The sequence below is a fragment of the Macaca thibetana genome, chromosome 7 (genome assembly GCF_024542745.1).
Source record: "Macaca thibetana thibetana isolate TM-01 chromosome 7, ASM2454274v1, whole genome shotgun sequence".
Lineage (NCBI taxonomy): Eukaryota > Metazoa > Chordata > Mammalia > Primates > Cercopithecidae > Macaca > Macaca thibetana.
Window position 1 is genome coordinate 106,919,449 of NC_065584.1, and position 14,563 is coordinate 106,934,011.

At 50.1% G+C, this 14,563-nt stretch overlaps 1 protein-coding gene across 7 annotated transcripts in view; it reads left to right on the forward strand.

Moving 5' to 3' along the window:
* Window positions 1-5,997: 5,997 nt before the first annotated feature.
* TM6SF1 (transmembrane 6 superfamily member 1) overlaps window positions 5,998-14,563 on the forward strand; it is a 56,861-nt gene continuing 48,295 nt past the window's right edge. For 6 of the 7 annotated variants that reach the window (XM_050796162.1, XM_050796160.1, XM_050796165.1 and 3 more), the window contains exons 1-3: window positions 5,998-6,143; window positions 11,071-11,174; window positions 13,782-13,879. In XM_050796162.1, coding sequence (XP_050652119.1) covers window positions 6,052-6,143; window positions 11,071-11,174; window positions 13,782-13,879 — 294 coding nt within the window. In that variant the 5' untranslated portion in view covers window positions 5,998-6,051. Of the gene's footprint in view, window positions 6,144-6,523; window positions 6,804-11,070; window positions 11,175-13,781; window positions 13,880-14,563 lie in introns of those variants that run through there. The other variant, XM_050796159.1, reaches the window with a different exon arrangement.

The following is a 14,563-nucleotide window of genomic DNA, read 5'->3' on the forward strand; positions in this document are numbered from 1 at the left end:
GTTTCCTGTGAAAACTTCTTCCGAACTACAAGCATTCCAACCACTCTCATTTTCAGCATCGAGAGAAACTGTTGTCAACAAAAATCATGTAATCTCCGATACATACATCACAATACCTCAAACATTGCCATGTCGCTTGGGTCCCTTGTGGGCTCTAAGGGAGCAGGTCTCAGTGTTGGGCTGTTGGATGTTTCTGTTATCAAGTTCAGATCCCCATGGCTGTTCTGCTGGTGGCAAGACTCACCAAACCCTCTGAAGTGGCTTCTGTTCACCATTCTCTTTGGCTCTCTCCTCTTCCTGGGACATTGAATTCATTTCCTTTGTTTTAAGCCCCACCTCTATGCTAATGACCCCCAAACTCTCTGTAACTTGTGCCTCTCTTGGTGCCGCAGATGAGTACCCAAACAGTTGACAGCTATTCCTGGGAGCCCCTGGGTACTGAAAACCCAACATGTCCACAACCAAAATCATCTATAGTGCCCTCCTCCCAGCCATCTCCAATTCCTATCCAGATCTTTCACACCTGCGTCCTCTTTTTCTCCTCTTCCCTCTCACTGCCATTACCTTGGTTCAGGGCCCATCCTCTCTTGACAGGACAATTGTAGGAGCCTCCTAATTATTCTTTCTGCCTCCTATCCCTCTTCCTTGTAAACCATGGTCCATGCCAGCTACCAGACAGAGCTTTAAATATGCTACTCTGATCAAGTCCATCCTTCCTCTCACTTATACGGTTTATTTTTTTAGTTTTCAGAGATGGGGTCTCATTCTGTTGCCCAAGCTGGAATGCAGTAGCGCAATCATGGCTCACTGCAGCCTCGACCTCCTGGGCTCAAGTAATCCTCCCACCTCAGCCTCCAGAGTAGCTGGGACTATAGGTGCATGCCACCACACCTGGCTAATTTTTTGGCGGGGCGGGGTAGAGATGAGGTCTCATTATGTTGCCCAAGCTGGTCTCCAACTCCTGGCTTCAAGTGATTCTCCCACCTCAGCCTCCCAAAGTGCTGGGATTACAGGCATGAGCCACCATGCCTGGCCTCATATACAAGTCATTTAAGATTTATAATCTTCTCTGAGATTGAGCCCCTGATCTCTCTCCATCTTCACCTCCTGCCAGCCCCCCAGCACATGACATCCCAGTATTTCCAACCAGCATAAATTACTTGCACTTCATAAAGTGGCAAGCTTTCTCACACATTTCTTTCTGCCTTTAACATGTTGTGTCTCTGTTGCCTGGAAGGCCCAACCTCTTCCGTGTCTGTTTGGCCAGCTTCTACTTGTTCTTCAAGGCTGATCTAAAGCCTCACTTCCCTCTGAGGCTTTTCTTGGATCCTCCAGACCAAATTTGCTGTTTCCTATAGCAATTGGCTTATATATTTTTATTGCATTATATGGTAATTGTTTACATGTCTTTCTCTCTCATATTAGTCTGTGGTCTTCTTGGGCAATTTGTAATTCATCTTTGTATGCTCACTTCTTAGAATAATGATGGAAACACGGCAGACTCTCTGAGGATGTTTGTTGATAAAATGAAATGATTAGTGATGTAATTATCATATCTATTTTTACAATAGTAAAATGGCACAACTGAAGCCAGGTCAGTATGACAGGAGGTCTAGAGCTGCCATGTCCAATACAGAAGCCACTAGCCACATGTGGCTGTTGAGCACTTGAAATATGACTAGTCTGAGTTGAGATGTACTATGTCAAACACACATGGGATTTTGAAGACTCGGAATGGAAAAAGATTATGAAGTATCTCATTAATATATTTCATGTTGATGACTTGTTAAAATGATAATCTTTTTGATATATTGGGCTAAATAAAATATATTATAAATTAATTTTACTGTTTCTTTAAACCTTTTTGATGTGGCTACAAGAATATTTAAAATTATACATGTGGCTGGGCGCAGTGGCTCATGCCTGTAATCCCAGCACTTTGGAAGGCCGAGTTGGGCAGATCACTTGAGGTCAGGAGTTCAAGACCAGCCTGGGCAACATGGAGAAACCCCATCTCTACCAAAAATACAAAAAATTAGCCAGGTATGGTGGCGCACACCTGTAATCCCAGCTACTTGGGAGGCTGAGGCACAAGAATTGCTTGAACCAGGGAGGTAGAGGCTGCAGTGAGCCAAGATCACACCACTGCACTCTAGCCTGGGCAGCAGACTGAGATTAGGTCTTGATAAAAAATTAATAAATAAAAATAAAATAAAATAATACATGTGACTCACATTTGTGGCTCACAGTATATTTCTGTTGAGCAATAATGATCTAGAGTATTCATTCACTGAACAAATTTTTTTTTTTTTTTTTTTGAGACAGAGTCTTGCTCTATCACCCATGCTGCAGTGCAGTAGCATGATCTCTGCTCACTGCAACCTCCGCCTCCTGGGTTCAAGCGATTCTTGTGCCTCAGCCTTCTGAGTATCTGGGACTACAGGCACATGCCACCATGCCCGATTAATTTTTGTATTTTTAGTAGAGATGGGGTTTTACCATGTTGTCTAGGCTGGTCTCAAACTCCTGACCTCAAGTGATCTGTCCGCCTCGGCCTCCCAAAGTGCCGAGATTACAGGCTGAACTACTGTGCCTGGCCTACAAATATTTCTTGAGTACTTCTATGTACTGGGCATTAATCTAGATGATGGGACTGGAACAATGAATGAGCCAGAGAAGGTTCCCAATCTTGAGGAGCTTCCATTATCATGGAGGAGAGATCCAGACCAGTATACAAAGGTGTGAGCCAGATAATTTTAGATAGTAAAAGCACTCTGAATCAAATAAAGCAGGGCGCTTGATAGGCCAAAGTGCAGGAGGGCGGTCAGGTAAGGCCTTCTACAGCAGCTGAGTCAACTGAGGTCAGAGGCAGGAATCAGAGGGAGGAGACTAGAACATATTTAGATGAAAGGCAGTATAGACCAAAACTAAGAGGAGGTGCAGATGGGGAGGAGCAAACAGATTTGAGTGATATTTGGAATGTCACATTGGTAGAATTGTGTAACCAAAGGAATTCCGGAGAGGTGGGAACTGATGGCTCCCAGGCTTCTGGCTTGGGTGAGTGGGTGAATCGTGGTGCCACCAGATGAGATAAAGCAGAAGTGTGTCTTGAGGAAATGAGGAATTCCGTTCTGACATTGTGAGGTGCCACCGGGATGCCCAGGCAGCCATGCTAAGGGAATAACAGGTCAGGGCTTGTTATTTGGGATCTAGCATCATAGACGTGGCCATTAAAACCGAGTGTGTCTGAGAAAGAAACGAGAGAAGATGGTAGGCAAAAGAGGACACTCAGGGCTGGGTGCAGTGGTTCACACCTGTAATCCCAGCACTTTGGGAGACGGAGGCAGGTGGATTGCCTGAGTTCAGGAGTTTGAGACCAGTCTGGCCAACATGGTGAAACCCCATCTATACTAAAAATACAAAAATTAGCCGGGAATGGTGGTGGGCACCTGTAATCCCAGTTCCCTGGGAGGCTGAGGCAGAATTGCTTGAACCCGGCAGGGGGCAGGGCAGAGGTTGCAGTGAGCCAAGATCGCGCCACTTCACTCCAGCCTGAGTGAAAGAGCGAGACTTTGTCTCAAAGATGAACAAACAAAAAACAAAACAAAACAAACAAACAAAGAAACAGGACACTCAGGTTCAGGGAGCAGATTTCTGAATTGGAAGATACTTGAGCATGTGTCTAGGTTGAGGGGAAGGATCCAGGGCAACCAGAGGGGTTCACTTATCCCAAAAGCCAGGGAAGGTTCCTATGAAAAACTCTTCCCAACTACAAGAATTCTGACCACTCATATTTTCAGCATTAAGAGAGAAACTGTTGTCAACAAAAAAATCATGTAATTCCCAATATGTATATCACAATACCTTGAAGCTTTGCCATGTCACTTGAGTCTCTTGTGGGCTCTGAGGGAGCAGCTCTGAGAAGGTGAGATTGATCCAACAAGGTTGGGTATTGATGGAAGGGACAGGCTGGCTTGGGAACCTGGCTGAGAGATCAGAGGTATAGGAGGAGGTGTCTCTTGTCAGAGAGGAAGCAGGAGTTTAAGGAGAGTGGTAAAGGTTGGGGTGGAAGAGGGTGATGTGCAGGTAACAGGTGAGGACACCTCTTGGAGAAACTTTTGATATGTCACAGTGTGGGCCAAGGCTTTATCATTATGCACTCAGAGTTGGAGAAGCCTTCAAGAAGAACTAAGACGAGGGATTAGGAGAACTGACTTTTGAAAAGCGGAGTGGCCCTGGTGCAGGCCCTAGCCTCCTTGTGGCTCATTTTCCTCATGTTTAAAATGAGCCAAATGGTCTTTTAGAGGCCAGGTGCGGTGGCTCACACCTGTAATCCCGGTACCTTGGGAGGCCGCAGAGGGAGGATCATGTAAGCCCAGGAGTTTGAGACTAGCCTGGGCAACACAGTGAGACCCTGCCTCTACAAAGAAGAGGTGGCGTGAGACTGTAGTCCCAGCAGCTAGGGAGGCTAAGCTGGGAGGATGGGTTGGCCTGGGGAAGTGGGGACTGCAGTGAGCCCTGATCTCTCCACTGCCTCCAGCCTGGTTTGCAGAGTGAGACTCTGTCTTAAAAAAATAAAAATAGGCCAGGCACGGTGGCTCACGTCTGTAATCCCAGCACTTTGGGACACCAAGGCGGGGGATCACGAGGTCAGGAGATCGAGACCACGGTGAAACCCCGTCTCTACTAAAAATACAAAAAATTAGCCGGGCGTGGTGGCGGGCGCCTGTAGTCCCAGCTACTCCGGAGGCTGAGGCAGGAGAATGGCGTGAACCCGGGAGGTGGAGCTTGTAGTGAACAGAGATCGCGCCACTGCACTCCAGCCTGGGCGACAGGGGGAGACTCTGTCTCAAAAATAAATAAATAAAATAAAAATAAAAATAAACCCCTCAAATGGCAACAGCAAAAACACCTAAATGGTCTCTTAAATTCCCTGGAAGTTGTAAGGACAGTAAGTACATGCCGGTACCTCCCTCGGTTGCTTGAGCTGTTCTCCTCCTGGAACTCACTGCCCTTCAGAAAGCCAGCTCGAGTAGTCAGCACACTTGACACACAATATTTTCCATACCAGTAGGCATCTATCATTCAGAGGGAGAGGCTTATCTTCCAGTCTTTGTATCCTGCAGGGCCCAGTGCAGGCTGGCTGGTGGCAACCTGGCCTCCAGGAATGCTTCCTGGAGTAGCAATGAATGGCGCTGCAGTCGCTTAGAAAGTCTCGGCATTTATGTCCATTTCAATTTAAAAAAAAAAAAAAGAGAGAGAGAGAGAAAAGAAAAAAAGGAATTGCAGGAGATGGTATAGTGAGCAGCGGAGGATAACGCGCTTCGTAGGTATGAACTCAGTTAACCCCACGGTCACACTATGAAGTGGGTTATCCCCATTTCCCAGATAAGGGAAAAGACAGAGAGGTTAAGTAATTTGACCAAAGTCAACAGCTGGTGAGTGGAGAGCCAGGGTTTAAAAACCGGATTCCGGCTCGGTGCAGGGGCTGTGCCTGCTGCCCGCGGATGGCTGCTGGAGCCGAGAGGTTCCGAGGTTTCCGGGGCATTTTGTCCTTTCCCACTTCTGGGCCGTGGGCTCCCCCATAGACGATCCCGTGGGCCCTTCCTCCTCTGACACCCCGGGCCCGCAGCTCAACCCCGCGCCTCTCCAGCTCGTCGATGACCGGTTCCCGCCATGCCCCGGGCCCTCCCTCGGAGAGCGCGCAACCAGGGGCACCTGTCCCCCCGCAGGGGTGTCGCCGCCCCTCGGCGCCGCCGGGCGCTCGGCGCTGAGCCCTGGCGCCCCTGGCAGAAGCACTGCGAGGACGCCTCCCGGGACTGCACCGCGGCCCTGCGCACTCGGGGAGGCGAGGCCGGGCGCGGGGGGCGGCTGCGGGCTGGGAGGGCGCGCCGAGGGGACACCGCTGAGGGGACGCCGCTGAGGGCGCGGCGCGCGGAGCGCGGCTGGGGCGCCTCGAAGGGCAAGCGCCGAGGGGGCGCGGGCGCCGCCGGAAGCTGGGGCGGGGCGCCCAGCGGGATGCGGTGAAGGGCGAGCGGCGCGGCGGCTGCGATGAGTGCCTCTGCGGCCACCGGGGTCTTCGTGCTGTCCCTCTCGGCCATCCCGGTCACCTATGTCTTCAACCACCTGGCTGCCCAGCACGAGTGAGTGAGCGGAGGCGGCGGGGGTCGCGCCGAGGGGCGGCTGGAGTTGGTTCGGCGCGGCGGGAGCTTCGCAACTTTCCCGAGGGGGCTGGGACCGTCCGCCGCGGGACAGAGGGGGGTGTCCCAGGGGTCGCACGGGCCCGGTCCTGGAGCCAGGCCCTGAAGTGCCCAGGCTGGCGCATTTCGGGATGTGGTGCCAGCACCGCGCCAGGTGCCCGGGGACACAGGGGTCAATACCCCTGCCCTGGAGGGGCCCAGGGGCCGGTGGGGAGCGGAACAAACACGGACACTATGAGCCTGGCCGGCCGTGTCAGCTCGTGTGTGCCTTGTTCTTTTTGCATCTCACGGGAACGTTTCCATGTATGGACTTTCGCATACTTATCATTTCTTATTAATTTTAGAAACTGTTGTGAATGACTAGCAGAAATAGCCCGGAACCAACAGGCAGAGACGTGGGTTCTAGGCCTGGCTTTGGCACTGACGGTGTGGTCTGGCCTCGGTCTTCCGGTCAAGTGGACTTTGTGTGCGTCCTATTGTAAGGTTCCACGGAGATCTTTTTGTGAAGGGGCGTTGTGAATGGAGAAGTGCTTCCCAGTGCCTGCGCTGGGGTAGGATGGGGACCGGCAGCAGAGGCAGAACACTTCAATGCGAAGGAAATGGGTGAGGCTGTCGGAGGGGGATAGGGCTTGGGTTCGAAGCCCTGCCTCCCACTCCACTGTAGGGATCACTGACCAACCAACTTGCAGCGGGCAGCTGAAGGCTTGAGGGTCTCCGGGTGTTGGGATAGGCGCCAGCCTCTGTGCCTGCTGAAGTTGGTTGCTGTCTGGAGGGAGGAGGAAGTAACCTGCTATGTTTCTCAGCTGTTGGTGCGAAGGAAATTGCATCAGTCTGTAGGCTGCAAACCCCCTTCAGCTGGTCAAGCCTTGGAGTGTCTGTACACAGGGTGGTAACTTCCTCTTCTCTAGCTGCCGGGCCACCTGATCCAGGCAGCACCCACACTGAGTGCTCACCAGGCACCAGCAGTGTTTGTCCTTGGTCTGACCCAGTCTCTGGAGGCATCCCCTAGAGGCAGCTGCTCCAGGCCACCAAATATTACATGCCTGTCAATATAGGGCATGGGGGACCCTCAAAAAACAGCATTATGGGCAGTTCAGTGAAGATATATTGAGTGCCTACTGTGTGTTTGGCACTGTTCCAAGTGTTGGTGACACAGCTATGAACAAGCCAGAAGAGGTTGTGGAGGCAGGTAATGAGATAGACAGATAATACATAGATAGTGACATGCTATGAAGATAATAAAATAGGGTGACTGGGGAGGGGGCCGGTGGCCGGGGAAGGCTTCTAGGAGGAGGTGACACTTGAGCTATGGGAAGATCTGGGAATGGAGCTTGTCGGGCAGGAAAATGGAGCAGTGCAGGGGAAGGAACTGGAGGGGCATAGTTGGTATTTTGGAAGGTGAACAGATGGGGCTTGCTGAAGAGGGCTGCATGGCAGCAAAGAGAGGATTTGAGGATGAGCCCTAGGTTTTGGCCTCAGCCACTGGGAAGATGATGATGGCATTTACCGAATACAGACTGAATTATGTATTGCTGTGCATGATGGAGCGCATTGGCAAGCACAGCGTTTTGAATAATTAGTGTCAGCCATTCTTCTTGTCCTCTTGCAGGTTAAAACCCCAGTGGCCTTTGATTCCTCTCTCTTCTTTCTCCACTACCTTCCTCCTACTGTCTCCTTCCCCACAAGTCCTGGGGCTCTAGTGTCTGTTCTCTCCTTTCAGTTCTCCCTGGCACTGGCCCTTTCTGACCTGGACTGTGGCAAAGGCTCCCGTGCAAGTCCCCCTGCCCAGCCCCCGGCGTGCTTCTCGGCCTCTGTCCCCAGTCCCAGCCCATGCACTAGTGCTCCTGCCACACCAGCCTGCCTTTGCCCCTTGACCACTCCTCCTCCTCTCCAGCCTCTAGCCCAGACTCCTGCTGCTCCCTGACCAGGATGCTGCCTTCCTCCTATCGCAGACTGTTGAAGCCGCACCTGGACTTTATGGCCATTTCTACCTTTTGCAGACCTTCCCTCTGTTTCCTTTGAGCTCCCTCAGTCCCTCGTTTGCACCTTTCTCCCGAGAGTTACTTTCCTGTGGTCAGAACTTACCTGCCCTGGCTATATCTAACCCCTCTGTACTGTCCTGCCCAGGCCAGCGCCGTGTGCATTGTAGGCACTCAGGTATGTTTGACTTTGTTAAATCGAGTTTCCTTCCCACCAAACCTTTTATGCAACTCTGAAAACCAGAAAAAGAAAATTAGATTGAGAGGCCAGGAAAGGATTGAGCGTGTTCTGTCTCCCTCTCTAACTGAGACACACACTGCTCACACTCATCCATGCATGTCCCCTCTCAGTAGGTGTTTGTCCATAAAAGGGCATCAGCAGGCCCTCCCAGCCCCCAAGACTAGCAACTTTCTCATCCTGGGGTTAGTCGCAGCCCTTACCTGTCCCCGAGTCCCTGGAGGACCTCTTTCTCCTGTGGTGAGCAGGTCCTGCACTTGGCTGTTGTAGGAGGGTCTCTGGGGACAGTGCCAAGAGTCAGAGATGATCTGCTGCCCTATTTTCCCTTCATTTTTCCCTCCTCTCCTGGAGCTAAGAACATGAGAGGATGCTGTGAACCACTTTACACTGCTCTCTCCTGCTCCAGAAGAGCACCAGCCATGCGACCCTGCTGGCAGTGAGTGCAGGCCCTTGGTAGGAGGACTGGAGTTGTCACCCGACCACCACCCGTCTCAGGCTGTTCACCATTAAAATGCCTGTCAGCTGACCCAGCACATCCACCTCTTCCCTCCTCACAGGATTCTTCAGCCCAGCATCACACTCTTGACCCACATTGGCTTCCTCCTTCTTCAGCTCATCCCCACAGGAGGATCCTGGAGCAACCACTGATGTGCAATCACCAGAAACTTCCTATTTTTTAGTTTCTCACCTGGACATTGAAACAGCCACCCTCATTCTTTTTTTTAATTTAATTAATTTATTATTATTATTTTTTGAGACAGACTCTTGCTCTGTTGCCCAAGCTGGAGGGTAGTGGCTCAATCTCGGCTCACTGCAGCCTCCAACCCCCAGGTTTAAGCAATTCTACTGCCTCAGCCTCCCAAGTAGCTGGGATTACAGGCATCTGCCACCTCGCCTGGCTAACTTGTTGTATTTTTAGTAGTGATGGGGTTCCGCCATGTTGGCCAGACTGGTCCCAAACTCCTGACCTCAGGTGATCCACCTGCCTCAACCTCCCAAAGTGCTGGGATTACAGGTGTGAGCCACTGTGCCTGGCCTTCTCATTCTTATCATAGAACTGATCCATCTATCATCTATCCATCCATCCTCCATACATTCACCCATAATCCATCCATCCACTCATCTATCATCTATCCATTCATCCATCCGTCATCCATCCATCCATTTATCCATCATCCTCCATCATCCATCAATTCATCCATCATCCATCTATCCATTTACCCATCATCCACCCATTTACCCATCATCCATCCATTCATCCATCATCTATCCATTCATCCATCATCCATCCATCCATTATCTATCCATTCATCCATCCATCATCCATCCATCCATTCATTCTATCATCCATCCACCTATCCATCCACTCATCATCTATTTGTCCCCCACTTCCCTCCCTCCTTCTATTCTTCTCTTTCTCTCTCCTAGGGAAGGTGATAGTTATCCAAAGGTCTCAATGTTGGGCTGTGGTGGTGTGGAGGGGTCTCAGCTGAGGAGTGGTGCTTGTAGCTGCTCCAAGCTGAAGAGGTCCTGGTGTAGCAAGCCATCGGAGTGGGCCAGGTAGTATTTTGTCTAGAATTGGAAACTCTGTGAATGCTGGAGGTGTGAGAGGGAGAGTATTGCTGTTGGACTACAGGAAAACTCCTAGGTGGTAGAGCTCAGAGTCCATTGAGATAGGTTCCTCCATGTAGGCAAGGACTTCTCTTATTTATCCAGTCTCCTAGGGCCTGCAACAATGGCTACCACATAGGGGTGCACAATACATTTTTTTCCTTGATATGTTTTTGAATTAATTAATAAACAGATGGATGCAATGATGTGACTTTCCTAGGGTGACACAGTTAGCAACAGAATGGGTACCAGGATCCTGGTTTCCTGACTGATAACTCTACCAAACCTCGTGCCCTAGCGCTGCCCCACTGAGTAGTGTCTTTGACCCCTGCTGTCCTTGGTGCCATTCCGTTTCCTGTAGAACGTCCAGGGGATGTGCTCAACCAAGCTTCACCTTGGTTTCTGTGGTTTGGGGTTGGATGCTGATCTGTTGGTCCTGGTTCTGGGGTGTTGGGCTATCTTCATTCTGGCCTCAGGTCTAGTCCAGACTCCTCCTCCATGGATTTCCTGGCCCCATTCTCTGGCCCATTTGATTATACACAAAACATAAGGTCACTTCTTTCTTGTCCCCTGGAAGGCATGTTTAGTTGTAATGCCTATATATTCCTTGGAGCTCAGTCTGAGGGCTTCTGACTGGCCCTGAGGGAGGTGGCAGAGTCAGTGGTGAGACCTGTTAGCTGCTAGGGAGCAGGGGTTAGAGGAACGGGTAGGTGGACGCACTGGGGCAGTGGTCATCTGTGCATCAGGGTGGGGTGAGGCAGAGGGAGCTCCAGACATGTCATCTGTGCACATGAGACAGGATAAGAGGAGAATGAGGAGGACCTGATGGCTTCGGTCCCTGAAAGTCATGGGCTGCAGCCCAGATGGGCCAAAGAGGTGCAGATAAACTTCACTAACTCTACAGTGCTGGGAGCTGCAGGCAGAAGCAGAATTATGGATGAATTATGTAGGACTAGGAGCGAATGCATTCAATAGTCAGGAAATTCCAGGCACCAATGTGTTTATTTTGATAGTGACCACCTCCCTGTTCTGGTCGTTGCAGTTCCTGGACTATTGTAGGGGTTGCTGCCCTCATCCTGTTCCTGGTAGCACTGCTGGCTCGTGTCCTCGTCAAAAGAAAACCACCCCGGGACCCGCTGTTCTATGGTATGCCTCCACAAAGGGAAATCTTTTGTGTCTGATTAATAACACAATACTTTTGGCCTCAGTCACATATTCCTCCTTGGTTGTGAATACTCTGAGCCTTTTGGTAACAGTGGTTGCAAGTGTAGGAGTGTTTCAGGATAATGTGGCCCTCGCCTCTGGCTATTGCCTCTTAGGCTGTGGACTCCACCCTCTCCCAGGTGGCATCCTGGTGGAGGGTTACTGCCAGGCCAGGCGAGGCAGGCACCCTGCCAACCCCAGCATGCTTTGACCTCTGACCTCGACTCTCATGCCAGCTCCTTCCTGGGCTTCCTGTCTTCAGCCTGCTACTTGCAGTCCCCCCGACTTAGTGCAGAACTTAACTGTGTGGTGCCTGGGTCTGCACATATACATGAAGAGGAAAATAATGGAACCTGCCATAGAGACAAGCACCTATAGTGCACCTTGTATGGCCCTGAGCACTTTAGCAGCAGGCTTTTACCTAATCCTCACCATCCCTCCACTTGAAAGTGAAGCAGCTGGCTTGGAGATGCTAAGAAATGTGGCAAAGGTCATGTGGCTTTTGACCCCCAAAGCCCATGCCCTTCCATCATGCATGCTGCCCCAGCCAAGCTACTACTGGCCTTTGAGCACTTCCTGTGCCAGGCACCTTGCTGGGCATTTTGTTCTATAGTTTCTGCTTCAGTAGTGCTCCATATCAAATGCACCCCAAGTCCTACAGCAACAAACATTTATTTTTCTTGCTCACAGGTCTGTGGGTTGGGGACACTGCATCAGGCTGTGGGTTGATTTCAGGGCTGTTCTCTGACTCCTTGTTCTTGGACCAGCAGCTCCCAGGCATGCCCTTCTCAGGGCAGATACAGAGGCACAGTGGGGCTAGTAGGAAGAAAGTGGTGGCTCTTAAGACCTTGGCTTGGAGCTGCCCCCTCTTACTCCCACCCATATTCCACTGGCTGAGATGAGGCATAGGGCCGAGCCCATCAGCAACAGCATAGGGAGCATTCTCTGCCCACAGTGGGCCTTAGGAAAGGTGAGGTGGGAAAGAAGAATTGTGAGTAACTAGTTTCTCCAGTCCACATATAAGAAACTCTGAAGCTTACAGAAATGATGTAACTTGCCTAAGGTTTTACAGCCAGTCAGTAGATGACCTGGGTCTGTCTGATTTCAAGGCCCACATCCCTTTTCTTGGCTCTCTCCACTGGCCTGTGCTCTGGCCCCTCTGGCTCTTCAAGGCTGGGCACCCTCTCTCCTGTACCCTCAGCCCTCTGTCCTGGTCTGCTACAGCTTTGAGCATGCTGCAGCTTCAGGGCCAGGGTCAGGCCCAAGGCCAGACTCCTCATGGACATGTGGCCTTTTGTTCCTGCTGGGGAGAAGGTGAGTGCTGGACTCCTGGCTGCTGACTCCAGGCAAGGCCACCTTCCCTTCTCTGTGAATTAACCATCCCCACACTCCTCTCCATTTCTTTTTTCACAGCTTTTCTTATATTCACCATCAGATTTTTCTACTGTTCATGCCCATCCCATAGTCTAAGGCACCAATTTGTTACAACTTAAAAATGCAGCTTTGACAAACTAACATGCATTAAATTCGATCACCTGCTGTTTAAAAAGTATTATTTCTTGTTGCTAGTAGCTTTAAGCCCATTTAGGAGATGCTCACAACTCTAATAAGATTCTCTGATAGGTACAGATTTCCTTCTGTCATATTCAATTATACCCTCTTGTATTCATTTTTAACATCACTAGTCTTATTTCTGAAAGCCATTGTCACTTGCACATTGCCACCTGTCTGTCTCTAGGATACGCTGTGTGGAATAGGGTAACCACACTGGACACACTGTGAGGTGGCCTGCTTGGGAATCATTGAGATGAATCACTTTGTCAAGTCATTGTCTTTTTTTTTTTGAGACAGTCTTGTTCTATCGCTCAGTCTGGAGTGCAGCAGTGCGATCTCGCCTCACTGCAACCTCCACCTCCTGGGTTCAAGCGATTCTCTTGTCTCAGCCTTCGGAGTAGTTGGGATTACAGGCGTGTACCACCACACCCAGCTAATTTTGGTATTTTTAGTAGAGACGGGCTTTCACTATGTTGGCCAGGCTGGTTTTGAACTCCTGACCTCAGGTGTTCTGCCTGCTTCAGCCTCCCAAAGTGCTGGGAATGCAGGCTCGAGCCACTGCGCTCAGCCTGAGTCATTGTCTTAAACTTAGCGGTCACTTCTATGCTTCCTTGGCCACTCGGTTACTGGCTTTGCTCCCACTGCCCAGGTGGGATGTGGGTTTGGCTCTGGGCAGCCACTTGTAGGGGAGTGGAGGATGGGTGGAGTTGGCCTGCTAGAATCTTCTGTGACTGAGTCGGCGGTGACCATCATTCTCCACTCCTGTGATGAGTGTTGCCTTGATGAGAGTAGTTAGGCAGGGATGGGGAGAGCTGCAAACACAAGTGGAGGTCCAGCTGGGTGTGTAGAAGGGGTATTCTGTTAGTCTATCTCGATAATTGTCCACAGCATCTTCTGGAAAACATGAAAAACATTCCATTATTATTAGCTGATGCCAAGCTTGTGTAATTGCCTCCTGAGCTATTGCTTTTTAAACTGCTGCTTTCTTTGCTCTAGTGTATGCAGTTTTTGGATTTACCAGCGTGGTGAACCTCATCATAGGACTGGAGCAAGATGGAATCATTGACGGGTTCATGACACACTACTTGAGAGAGGTATGGGATCACTTAGTGATTATGAGGCTTCAACCAAAAGACCACAACCCAGATCACATTACTCTGAGCCAGAAGTCCTCTCATTTAGTGTGAACAGGTATGATAGGCAGGCTTTGACTTCCTATAATAGCCTTACGTCACTTATTCACATGGAAAGTGGAGCAGAAAGGACGGTTAGATCACGGGAGGCAATTCTCTCCAATGTTCAGCTCTCATAGCTTCTCTCATGACCCCACACATGACCTGCTTTTCTCCTTTATTTGTATTTAATATAAATAAGGTACCTTAAATGGATTTAGCATTTGTGTGTCTGTTAATACATGACTATCTCAGAAACCCCAAGTCAGTCTTAAATTTGTGAAGTACCAAACACAGAAGCACTTGATGAAGTCATTTGATTGTGATGGCTGGCACTCCTCACCACACTGCCCAAATCATAGCTTTAGATAGCTGCCTGGTACTCAAGAGAGCTAGTCCTATTTTCTTATTTTATGGTGGGCTGAACCCAGCCCCAGAGAGGTTAAGTGACTCATTCAAGGTTACACAGGAAATGAGGAACAGGGCTCGAAGCAGATTCTTCATCCATGTTCAAATAATGGGGAGCTTTCTATGTACACTGTGAGATTTTAGGTTTTATCCTGTCTGTGAGGGAAGATTTTAAGTCAGTGAAGAATACAGGTAACT